Here is a 12,479-nt window from a genome sequence, read left to right as displayed (position 1 = left end):
GATGCGACACTCGAGAGCCCCTGCAGATCATTTTTTTAATCACACAGTCCTCCACGATTACTTTGGAACAAAACCAGCGTTTCCCCTGAAAGCATGCATGTTCCAGTCTCACCAGCACGATATCTCCCAGACTCTCCTTGCAGTGCATTTTATACTGCTTGTGCTGCAAAAGCAAAAAACATAAGCGATCAATCCATCTACAGTAGCCTCCCAAATTATTCATACCCTTAATATAATAGAATTGGTTTTAGCAGTGTACATTCAGTATTTGATGCATAAATAAATTAAAACATCCATCCATCCATTATCTGTAACCACTTAACCCTATAGACGGTTGCGGTGAGCCAGAGCCTAACCCGGCAGACACAGGGAACATAGGGACGCCAATCCATCGCAGAGCTACTAGGGGACAATTTAGAGAGACCAATCCACCTAGCCAGCATGTCTTAGGACTCTGGGAGGAAACCAGAGTACCACCTGCTGAAAACCCACATGAACACGTGGAGAACATGCACATTCCACACTGACAAACCCCCTGAGGCTGGAATCGGATCAGTAACCAGCAGGTTTAAAAGGTATCAGATATTATCACAGCAAGCTGTACAGCAGGATGTGATTTCAACTGCAGCTCATATTATACAATAGAACTGTTAATCTTTAACATAATGAGAAGGAAATGTGTGTGTGTGTGGGGGGGGGGGTTCCCCACAGATAGCAAAGACAAGGAAAGAATTAAAGAGAATGTTGAGAAAGAATTTAAGAGTGAAAAAAAGAATAGAAGGGAAAGTTCTGAAGAAAATGAAGTATGGAAGAAAAAGAAAGAATTAATAAACTGGGAAAGAAGGATCAAAGAAAGAAAGAGAAGGGGAGGAAGAGAGGAAAGAAAAAAGAAAGGACAGAAAGAATGAAAGAAAAGAAAGAAAACAGCATGGAAGAAAAGGATAGAAAGAAGGGGAAATATTAAAGATTGAATGAAAGAAAATGAAGGAAGCAAATGAAAGAATTAATGAAGAGGGAAAGAAAGAATGAAGTATAAAAAGAAAGAAAAACATGGAAAGAGAACAAAAGAAAACTGAAAAAAAACAATCAAAGGAAAAGAGAGAAGGGAAGTTTCCATTATAAAGAATGTCTGGCTGCAAATTAATGAAATTATATAGGTCAAATAATTAGATCAATAAAGCAATTAAGACCTGAAGTTGGAACAAACCCAGAAGACAATGTAGTGACCCACGAGGCCTGGAATTGATCACCCATGCTTTAAAAGTTGCTCTTTGGGAAAAGAAGTGAAGTTTGCATTTCGTGGTTTTGATAAAGGATTCTAAACACATAGCTCTGAATCATGGGATAGCTGCAGCATTGTAAAACAATGGATTTTGAAATTACAAAATGGAGCATGTGTATTGTTATTATTTATTATTTAAGCATTTGAGCCCGAAGGAGTGGGCTTAATCGCGTGGTAATGCCCGCCTCGTGCAGTTACACATGCATTAACGTAACGAGAAGGGCATTACCACACCAAACCAATTGTTTCAACTCTAGCTAGTACAGTTAAGGGGGGGGGGAGAGGGAGGGACAGAGAGAGACAAGAGATAGATAGGATAGATGATCTATCAATAGATATCTTGCTAGCTAGGCGAGATAGACAAATAGTATCTTATTATGCTAGACAGATTGACAGATATAATTATTATTTATTTATTTATTAGCAGATGCCCTTATCCAGGGCGACTTAAAATTGTCACATTATTTTTACATACAAATTCTGGTGCCCATTTATATAGTTGGTTTGTTTTTTACTGGAGTAATCTAGGAGGTAAAGTACCTGCTTGCTCATGTGTGTCCCCGACCTGGGATTGAACCCACAACCCTCCAGTCAAGAGTCCAGACTCCCCCCCCACTTCCTCCCTCCCACCCACCCACCTACCTATAAAATAACGGTCTGTTGTTCCCTCAGGTTGGCCCCTATAAGACGAACTAACGAGCTAGCGGAAGCTCTGCTCCAGGACCGAGAATGGCCAAAGAACCAATATCGATAGCAGGGAAAACTTGGGCAGACCCCATAAGGGTATAGCAAGCAGGCTGAGGGAGCGGTCAAGTGTAGGACGGAGACGACGGCCATGCGGGTAGTGACGGTCGGGGTAATGCTGCCAAATGCAGCACATTTTCTTTGTAGTTTTGATTACTGTGTTTTATTTTCTCTTTTTAATGATTTTTGTATTATTATTTGAGAGCACCTGCGAGTGCGTCAGCGGGACTGTTTACCTGGGGGTATTTCCGTGGTCCTGTCTACCATCGCTGGTATTCAGGCCACGGACAACAGCACCCTCTGTGGTCTAAAACATGCACTTGAAAAAAATAAATAAATAAAACTGGGCACCTGTACGGTGTTTCTATTATACCCTTCTGTCTCCCGTGTCAGTGAATACTCACACCCTTCCACAGTAACGTACTGATGTAATTAAAAATAATACAATGCTTACCTTCAGTGTGATGGATGTATTTTGAAATAAACCAATAGTACTTCAAGATAAACAATAAACTTTAATTGCTTGTTGGAAAAAACAAAACACATCGATTGACTGACATGAACAGACACAGAAAAAGAGGCGGGACTAGAGTACTGTATAGAAACCTGCTGTTAAAGTCACAAAATCAAATAAAAACTAAAGACTGAGCTTTGAGGGGTTTATATAGATCATTTATCCCAGACTGCAGTAACTGCCCAGCTGTTTAAATATGATATAAATGGGTTGTCTGCCATTACAGTTTATATGCTTATTTGAATTACAATCAACAAAACAAAGAACATTTATAATACTTGTTATTCAATTGCTAAGCAGCTGGATAATACACAAATATGGTAAGTGTGTAAATAATAAAATCACAAAGGAATATATATATATATATATATATATATATATATATATATATATATATATATATATATATATATATATATATATATATATAAACTTGCCTGAAAGATTAAACTTAATATAATTAGGAATAAATAATTATATGCAATTCTGAGAATTTCCTGAGTGCAACACCAGAACATATTACAATCAAAATAGTATATCAACAACACAAACCACACTCACGTTTGGTTCTGATTGAAGTATAGAGCAAGTACTATATATATATATATATATATATATATATATATATATATATATATATATATATATATATATACACACATATACATACATACAGTAATTGTCTTCAGTGCTAAATTAAGAACAAGTACAATATATACACAGGTGTTTAAACGCTTAGATTGCTACGCTGTTCTCCATCAGTGCTGGTCTCAAGTAGGGATATCCAGGATTGAGAGTTTTATTCCGAAGTGCGATTTCACCGTCGATGTGCTGTAGGGCAGACTGGAATTCTGAAATCAGCTTCCTGGGGGTTTCCTCTGTGAATCGTTCCTCTGGATAATCCCCTAGTTTAACCTGAGAGAGAGAGATAGAGAGAGAGAGAGAGAGAGAGAGAGAGAGAGAGAGAGAGAGAAGTTATATATATAGTCACATCATAATCTTCCCTTTAAAAAATAACTACATTTCCCATCAGCCTCTGCCACCAGTCCTAATGATGAGGTATGCTGGGAAATGCAGTTATTGACATAGCGATTGCCATTAATGCATGTCAGTGTCCTCAGCTGTTTAAACTGGGGAGAAAGAAACTGACTGAATCAGAGCAGAGAAACAGACACTCAGGGGTCTATTCATAAAAGGTTAACGTCTGTCGTTGGGAGAAAACTGGAGTACATTAACAGATTTCATCAATAGCTGCTTATTGGACGACAGTTGCTGTTCATAATGGACAGCTGAGGCGCCAGTAACCCTAATAACTTCAGTGAAAGATTATTTTAAACAAATTGAGAGAAGGGTTAGCAACACCTCTTTAACATAAAGTTTTAATCGGTTCTGAACGTCAACCTGCTATTCTTAAATGTGAACGACTGCAAAATGCTGTCGACAACTTGGTGTCATTGAACGCTGGGTACGGTGGTGTCTAAACTAACAACAGCATCAAAAATACATTGTCAGAAAAGTTATCTGACCGTATAAGAACCGCCAATGCAGTCACTTTGCAGTCAGTTTTCATTTTTTAAATTTACGCTGCGTGTGTGAAAGATACACAGTTGTCCGTTCTTGACTTTTCAGATATATGTAGTCTACCCTGACGGCAAAAATAAAAAAGAGTTTGAAACAATCTACCTGGAACCGCCAGTGGTTGTCATATTGACGGCTCTATAAAAAGAGAAAACAATAGCATTTCACGTTATACAGTAGGCTATAGTACCTTTTATAGGCTATTTATCCGTCAAAACAGTGCCTGCAATGCCTTGAATTGATTAGATCAGTCTGCAGCCCCTACATGAATGAAACAGTGAATACAACTAAGTAGTTGGCATTCACACCAGGTGGCATGGGGTATTTCCATGGATGGTACATACGTAAGCTCATGTGTTTTGCAATACATTTCAGCCATCAACGCATTTGTTCTTTACAATGAATTGCCTTTACGTGTCTTACAACGCGGGTCTCACAGACACCAATTGCAAGAAATGCACAGGTAACAGTAACTAGGAGTAACTATACTGTATATAGCCTACAGTATAATGTACTGTAGCTAGACAAAGAATCATTTTGTACAGAAAAGTGCAAATCGGGTACACTGTGAAGGTAGCCTACTGTATCGATCTTTTTTTTATGCATATCGGCTGGGTAGCCTGTAGCCTACTGTATCGGCTTTTTAGGACTGTAGTATATCAACCCATTTTATTTTCAATTTCGTGTTACTTATTTACAGAGTATTGGTTGTATAGTAGCTATGGAATGTCTTCGGAAACATTTTGTACAGAAGTAAAAGCTGTATGCGTTGAAGGAATAGATCCCTGTGCCAGCCGACAATGCAATGGTAACATTAGCTGTGCCCAAATCGTGAGGAGAAAAAAAAAGGGCACTGCATGCAAACCGAGTAGACAGAAACATAAGAAATATCATGTGGGAGCCTCCTCTACATTTGTATTTGTAGTTGATTGGCAAAGCCACTTCATCAACTTGTTTCTTTTGTCCTCTTCAGCTTTCGCTATTTTTCTTTTCTAAGCCCCAGTAAGTTATTTATTTTTTCTATCCATATTTAAATATATAGAGGCGAGCTTGCAATACACAATCTAAATGGGGACTTTACTCGCACAACACTGTGTGCGTGCGTGCAACGCTCTGTGAAGGATTTAGATAGGCGAGAATACTGTTAACCCATGGTTAACCCAAGGATGGTGCAAACTAAGCAATACGTTTAAATCCATAAGTATTAATACACGCGATCACAAAGATACAAATACTGCTTTTAATAGAAGCTCTACATTGAAAACCAGTATGAATATTGGTTTTGGCCCAGGTTCACCGCACCTGTTGAACCCCCCTAGTTGCGCCCCTGCATACAGGCAAGCTGTAACACGATGGGTGCTGCCGAGTTATTTCGTTGTTGCTGTTGGTAGATTCCATTTGTTTACGTTCCCGACAGCTATCGATGGAACTGAGCGAATGTTTATAGAGCTGATGATGTCATCAAAAGGAGACGGATTTCAGTCGTGAACAAATATATACCCATTCATAAATTGCTTAGTGACAGTCACCGGTCGGTCTACACAGATCATTTTATAAATATCAATATGGACGACTTTCATTAGTTTTAAACAAAATTCGATTACCTAGGACACATACTTTTATGAATAGACCCCTCTGACACTCACAAAGGGTAACAACCATTCTCTTAAAAAATGAACTACAATTCCCATGAACCTCTGCCACCTGTCCCAATGGTGAGGCATGCTGGGAAATGTATTCATTTTTTTATGGACACTCACAAAGTCATCGGAATTTCGGCTGAGAAGCCAGACCGCGGCCAGGGTTCGGACAGTGCTGCCCACGTCCGCGATGCTCTCCAGGATGTCTTGTTGAGTCGTTCCCCCCACAAAGGAGGGAGGGGGGCGGCGCAGGGTGGGAGAGGCGTTGGGCATCCAGGCTGCAAAATCAAACTAAGGGGAACGAGGAGTGGGGTAAATGTTATATATCTCTGTCTACCTATATGTCAATCTATCTGTCTACCTACTTGTCTATCGGCCTGTATATCTGTCTATCTATCTGTCTACTTATCTATCTACCTATTTCTATCTGTCTATCTACATATCTGTCTGCCTACTTACATATCTGTCTACCTATCTGTCTATATATATATCTGTCTACTTATCTACATATTTCTATCTGTCTACCTGTCTGTCGGCATATCTATCTGTCTACCTACCTATCTGTCTATCTGTCTACTTATCTATCTACCTATTTCTATCTATCTGTCTACCTATCGGCCTACCTTTTGTGGACAGATACAGTGCCTTGCGAAAGTATTCGGCCCCCTTGAACTTTGCGACCTTTTGCCACATTTCAGGCTTCAAACATAAAGATATGAAACTGTAATTTTTTGTGAAGAATCAACAACAAATGGGACACAATCATGAAGTGGAACGAAATTTATTGGATATTTCAAACTTTTTTAACAAATAAAAAACTGAAAAATTGGGCGTGCAAAATTATTCAGCCCCTTTACTTTCAGTGCAGCAAACTCTCTCCAGAAGTTCAGTGAGGATCTCTGAATGATCCAATGTTGACCTAAATGACTAATGATGATAAATAGAATCCACCTGTGTGTAATCAAGTCTCCGTATAAATGCACCTGCACTGTGATAGTCTCAGAGGTCCGTTTAAAGCGCAGAGAGCATCATGAAGAACAAGGAACACACCAGGCAGGTCCGAGATACTGTTGTGGAGAAGTTTAAAGCCGGATTTGGATACAAAAAGATTTCCCAAGCTTTAAACATCCCAAGGAGCACTGTGCAAGCGATAATATTGAAATGGAAGGAGTATCAGACCACTGCATATCTACCAAGACCTGGCCGTCCCTCTAAACTTTCAGCTCATACAAGGAGAAGACTGATCAGAGATGCAGCCAAGAGGCCCATGATCACTCTGGATGAACTGCAGAGATCTACAGCTGAGGTGGGAGACTCTGTCCATAGGACAACAATCAGTCATATACTGCACAAATCTGGCCTTTATGGAAGAGTGGCAAGAAGAAAGCCATTTCTTAAAGATATCCATAAAAAGTGTCGTTTACAGTTTGCCACAAGCCACCTGGGAGACACACCAAACATGTGGAAGAAGGTGCTCTGGTCAGATGAAACCAAAATCGAACTTTTTGGCAACAATGCAAAACGTTATGTTTGGCGTAAAAGCAACACAGCTCATCACCCTGAACACACCATCCCCACTGTCAAACATGGTGGTGGCAGCATCATGGTTTGGGCCTGCTTTTCTTCAGCAGGGACAGGGAAGATGGTTAAAATTGATGGGAAGATGGATGGAGCCAAATACAGGACCATTCTGGAAGAAAACCTGATGGAGTCTGCAAAAGACCTGAGACTGGGACGGAGATTTGTCTTCCAACAAGACAATGATCCAAAACATAAAGCAAAATCTACAATGGAATGGTTCACAAATAAACATATCCAGGTGTTAGAATGGCCAAGTCAAAGTCCAGACCTGAATCCAATCGAGAATCTGTGAAAAGAACTGAAAACTGCTGTTCACAAATGCTCTCCATCCAACCTCACTGAGCTCGAGCTGTTTTGCAAGGAGGAATGGGCAAAAATGTCAGTCTCTCGATGTGCAAAACTGATAGAGACATACCCCAAGCGACTTACAGCTGTAATCGCAGCAAAAGGTGGCGCTACAAAGTATTAACTTAAGGGGGCTGAATAATTTTGCACGCCCAATTTTTCAGTTTTTTATTTGTTAAAAAAGTTTGAAATATCCAATAAATTTCGTTCCACTTCATGATTGTGTCCCACTTGTTGTTGATTCTTCACAAAAAATTACAGTTTCATATCTTTATGTTTGAAGCCTGAAATGTGGCAAAAGGTCGCAAAGTTCAAGGGGGCCGAATACTTTCACAAGGCACTGTAGATAATGAAAAACTTGGTCAATTTTAAGGAGAAATGGTGTGTGAACAATGTATTGTGCAGGATAGAGGAGGATGAATTAATATTGTGTTCACAAAAAAATAGTAATGTATCAGTGTGACAGGCTGACCGGGGTAAGGAGACTCAGAGTCGGGATGTGCAGGGAAAATAAAAGACTTTTAATTAAACAAAATACACAAAACAAAAGGCACAATGGCCAACCAAAAAGACAAACACAAAAACAGGCTCTACACAAACTATACCAAAAATAACCACTCACTCTCTCATACAGGTCTTCTCACTCTCACAAACACTCACCAACTAACATACCCAACCACTCCCTTTTATACAGGTGCCTGGGCTAATTGGGCAATTCGCACCTCATTAGCCCAGGCACATTCCACTCACTCCTCACACAAACTCACTGAACCACACCCCAAACTCACTCTAAACAATACAAAAACCACAAAACCACCACAAAATAGGCTGCACCCCATCACAATCAGAAAAAAGTCCAAAGTCAAACTGCATGGGAAAGAAGAGTGCTGGTATAGGGTTAGTTCAACACTGCAGTCTCTGTCTATCTTTTTGTGTGTCTGAGAGATAGCGAGACAGAAAGACATTGAGATGCAATAGAATTGTTTATACTTAACATACCTGACCCCCATTAACTGCATTGTGCTGCACAGAGCAGGTATACAGAACCATTGTGAGGAACTTGATTAGTTCATGGACAGTCCGAAAGGATTCTGGGATTCCTGTAACAGAAAAATCAAACAAATAGAGTTCTGCACTGTGAAACTGTAATACAGTTCTTGGTGACTTGATAAGTTGAAAACTCACCTGATTCTTTGCGATTCAGAAAGCCATTAGAAAAGATTTCTTTTGCCCAATCCTGCAGTTCTGTGTCTTTAATCACATCTCTGTCACTCGGGTAGTAATATTTAATCATTTCCTCTACAAACCTGACAGACAAAAAAATTATAATCAATGAACAGAAAATGTGTTCAGATAGTGGACTAATGGAATTACATTGGAACTGCAGTGTACATACCGGACTAGGAATTGCATTGGAACTGCAATTTAGATAACAGACTAGTGGAATTACATTGGAACTGCAGTGTACATACCGGACTAGGAATTGCATTGGAACTGCAATTTATATAACATACTAGTGGAATTGCATTGGAACTGCAGTTTAGATACTGGACTCTCTCTTTCTCACCATTTGATTGTGTTCCACAGTTTCATCCCATCTTGTCTGTAGTAATAACAAGGAATGTCTTCAACTCCGCGTGCAGCAATATCCTCCGGCAGACAGAGGGAGCGGTAGGTCAAACAGCTGTGTGCTTTCTGCAGCAGTTTAGGCAGACCATTTCCACCAGTGCTAATGGACTAAAATACAGGAGAAATACAGAAGTGTCTAACAGGGAATCAGCTCCATATTACAAAAAAAAAAAAAAAAAAAAAAAAAAAACTACATCTCCCAGCATCCCTCAGCACAGATGAGCAACAGTGAGGCATGCTGGGAGCTGTAGTTTTCAGTATTTATTATGTTATTTCTATAGGAATCTACTGTCTCCATTGTTACTTGCTCTATGACTAATGTAACTGCATTTACTGTATTGTAAAGCATTTACTGTAAATCGCTCTTCAATTGACCTGCATTTACTGTAACACTAACATCTTGTACCCACCTTTTGAAACACTCCAGATTTCCCCAGCAGTTTGTCCCTCGCCATGATATTGATCTGCAGCGTGTATCTCGTGTGAGGAATCAGGAGCTAGCAAAGAAAATGTGACAATCATTCTTATTACTGTGCTGTGACACTGTATTACAATTCTGTACTGTGAAATGAATACAGTTCTGTACTGTGACACTGTAATACAATTCTGTACTGTGACACTAATACAGTTCTGTACTGTGACACTGTAATACAGTTCTGTACTGTGAAACTGTAATACAGTTCTGTACTGTGACACTGTAATATAGTAATACAACAAAATTCTGATGTACTGTATTTTGTTCTTCGTTAATCTCCAGGTGCCATCTTCAGCTGAAGCAGCTCTGACGTTATGCTCTTTATCAAATGATTAGCCCTTGTGATGTTACACTGGAAATGTGTGCTTCATTTTCCTAGAATGCATCTGTAGTCAAGCATGAAGTGCAGAAAGTGAACAAACTAATCTAGCACTATTCCTTTTGCTTTGGATGCATCTTCTGGTTTGGTGTCTTGGCTGCGGCTACTGGTAAGATTTTCCATATGAATAACAGGGACTTTGTAGTTTTTCTCGATCACCTTCAGACTCCTCAGTCTGCTTGATAGCCACCTGGTGCTTTTAAGTCCACTGAAATGAGCAAGCTTCTCATCAAGAAGTTCCCCTATTTCTATCAGATCATGTCTCTTTTGTGTAGAGTAGTAATACATTTTGAACACCGATTTCTTTGTCTCTTCAAATGTATGTAAATAAGGTACATTTTTGACAGCGTCAAGCACAGCCAGTTCGAGTGTGTGTGCTACCTGCTCTTTCAAACCTGCAGCCACCCGTTTTCTGTCCCATCATAATGACAGCTCCATCAAAGTTTGCAAAGACAACTTTCTTCTGCCACACTTCCTGATTAATTCCTACATTATCAAGAGCTCTGTCTATCACTTTTAAAACACCAGGTGAATCTGCATGTTTAACAGTATTACATTTGACTATTTTGGTTATAACTGCTCTGTTATCCTGTATAAACCTAATGTAGGCTATTTCCTGCTCAATAATACCAGAGTCAGTGCTTCCATCAGCTAAAATCAACAAGAATCTGCTCTGTTCAATTCAATTTGCTGTCTGATTGTCCAGCATGTCCTTAAGTTCAATGCCGTTTGCTGCCTGTAATTTACACAAACTGACAAATTTATTACAAGCCAGTTCTTCCTTGGCAACATAATAGGCAGTGCAAAAAGCTGTGTCATGTCAAAATGTGACGTCCATTTTAGCGACAATTTTTGCCATTGGCATCTGCCCTGGATTTTCTTTGGCTTCTTCAGCGTTTACACATTTCTTGTGATGTGCAGAAGAGTCATGGGTTTTTATGGGATCTTTACGGACCATATTTGTACACCTGATGAAAGGACTTCCAAGATATGCAATCTGAATTTCCAGCAAACCTGGCAAAACATTTCGTTCTTCTCCTTGTCACATGTGAGCCAAAAATATTTTTTAGTCCACGTTGGCACAAAAGAGCGCTTTTTCTTTTTTTATATATTTTTTTTCTGCCACCGAGTCCTCATGCTGTGGGACATATTTTAAAAGAAGACGTGGATGATCATGTGTTGCTGGGGGACATGCGCGTTAAGTCATAGTCAAAGTGCAGTAGCAGTGCTCTTTTCCGTTTATTAAATGCTTTAAAAATTGGATTGGTTGGTTGCGCAGACCACCGTAAATCCCAAGTAATAAGCTATCTGGGTGATCCAGTTCCTTTAATAGCATTAGTACTTCAATACAGTAATACAGATATGGTTAATTATATGCTTAGCTCTTAGGCCAGCCATGAAAACAGCTAAAACACTTACAGCTACGTTCTAAAGTGTTCAATATATCACTCTTTTAAAACTAATATATCATTTCTATACCTTATAGCAATGCATCCAAAATATAAAAGATATATTAAATTCAAATATATGCTTACCTTCCAGTATACAGTATGGAAGTACAGTGTAGGATATATAAAAAAATAAGAACTGTCTTCAAAAGGCAGAGACTTCGACCAAACAGCAATCAGTTATTCAGAGACCCTCAGAGCATTGGTCACGTCAGCTTGTAATTAGCAAGTTGCGTGATATCGAATGGGGTCTTGCTCTGGGCTTATATAGGATTTTCCCTCCCTTGAATACATCAGGAGTCCCAATTGAACTCGGCCTTGACAGTTCTTATCTTTGAGTTAATTATACATTCTAGAAGGATCAGCTCAACTCCTTTTTAAAACTGATTGGATATAACTTCTTGCCAAAAAATACTGAATCATGATTTCATAGCTCATAGTCAGGTGAACCAGAGTTCACAGAATCCTTGCTATAATACAATACAATGCAATACAATACAAGTTTTATATGTGCAACAAAAGATGTTGTATACAGGTATGTTACAAAGTATGGGACAAAGACTTAGGGTTTTATACAAGCCTTTGAATAAGTATACAGTGGTTAGTTCAGTTATTTTCATTTAAACTTTAGCCATAATAAACATATTAAGTATAATAGCCTTATTTAACGGTGCCATGCTTGGACTATGCCTGACCTCTCTCTGTTTCTAAAAGTTGTCTGCACAAGCAGGATTCAGACACCCTGTTTACTGGCCAAGGCCAGTTTTTAATTAATAAGAAACTCTACTATACGCGCTTTTCCAAATTCACCGCATGAAGTCATTTCCTGGCCGATTCAAGAGACGCCTGGACCGGTATCTTTTC

The 12,479-nt window shown here is 39.2% G+C and overlaps 1 protein-coding gene across 1 annotated transcript in view; it reads right to left on the bottom strand.

Moving 5' to 3' along the window:
- Positions 1–3,226: 3,226 nt before the first annotated feature.
- Positions 3,227–12,479, bottom strand: part of LOC117973352 (hydroperoxide isomerase ALOXE3-like) — a 50,500-nt gene continuing 41,247 nt past the window's right edge. Inside the window, exons 10-15 of the mRNA XM_059033380.1 lie at positions 9,724–9,810; positions 9,252–9,421; positions 8,870–8,991; positions 8,684–8,784; positions 5,879–6,049; positions 3,227–3,455 (exon numbers count right to left, since the gene is read on the bottom strand). Coding sequence (XP_058889363.1) covers positions 3,276–3,455; positions 5,879–6,049; positions 8,684–8,784; positions 8,870–8,991; positions 9,252–9,421; positions 9,724–9,810 — 831 coding nt within the window. The 3' untranslated portion in view covers positions 3,227–3,275. The remainder of the gene's footprint in view (positions 3,456–5,878; positions 6,050–8,683; positions 8,785–8,869; positions 8,992–9,251; positions 9,422–9,723; positions 9,811–12,479) is intronic.

The sequence above is a fragment of the Acipenser ruthenus genome, chromosome 11 (genome assembly GCF_902713425.1).
Source record: "Acipenser ruthenus chromosome 11, fAciRut3.2 maternal haplotype, whole genome shotgun sequence".
Taxonomy (NCBI): Eukaryota; Metazoa; Chordata; class Actinopteri; order Acipenseriformes; family Acipenseridae; genus Acipenser; species Acipenser ruthenus.
Note: the sequence above shows the minus strand (reverse complement) of the source record. Positions and strands in the feature narration are given on the sequence as shown.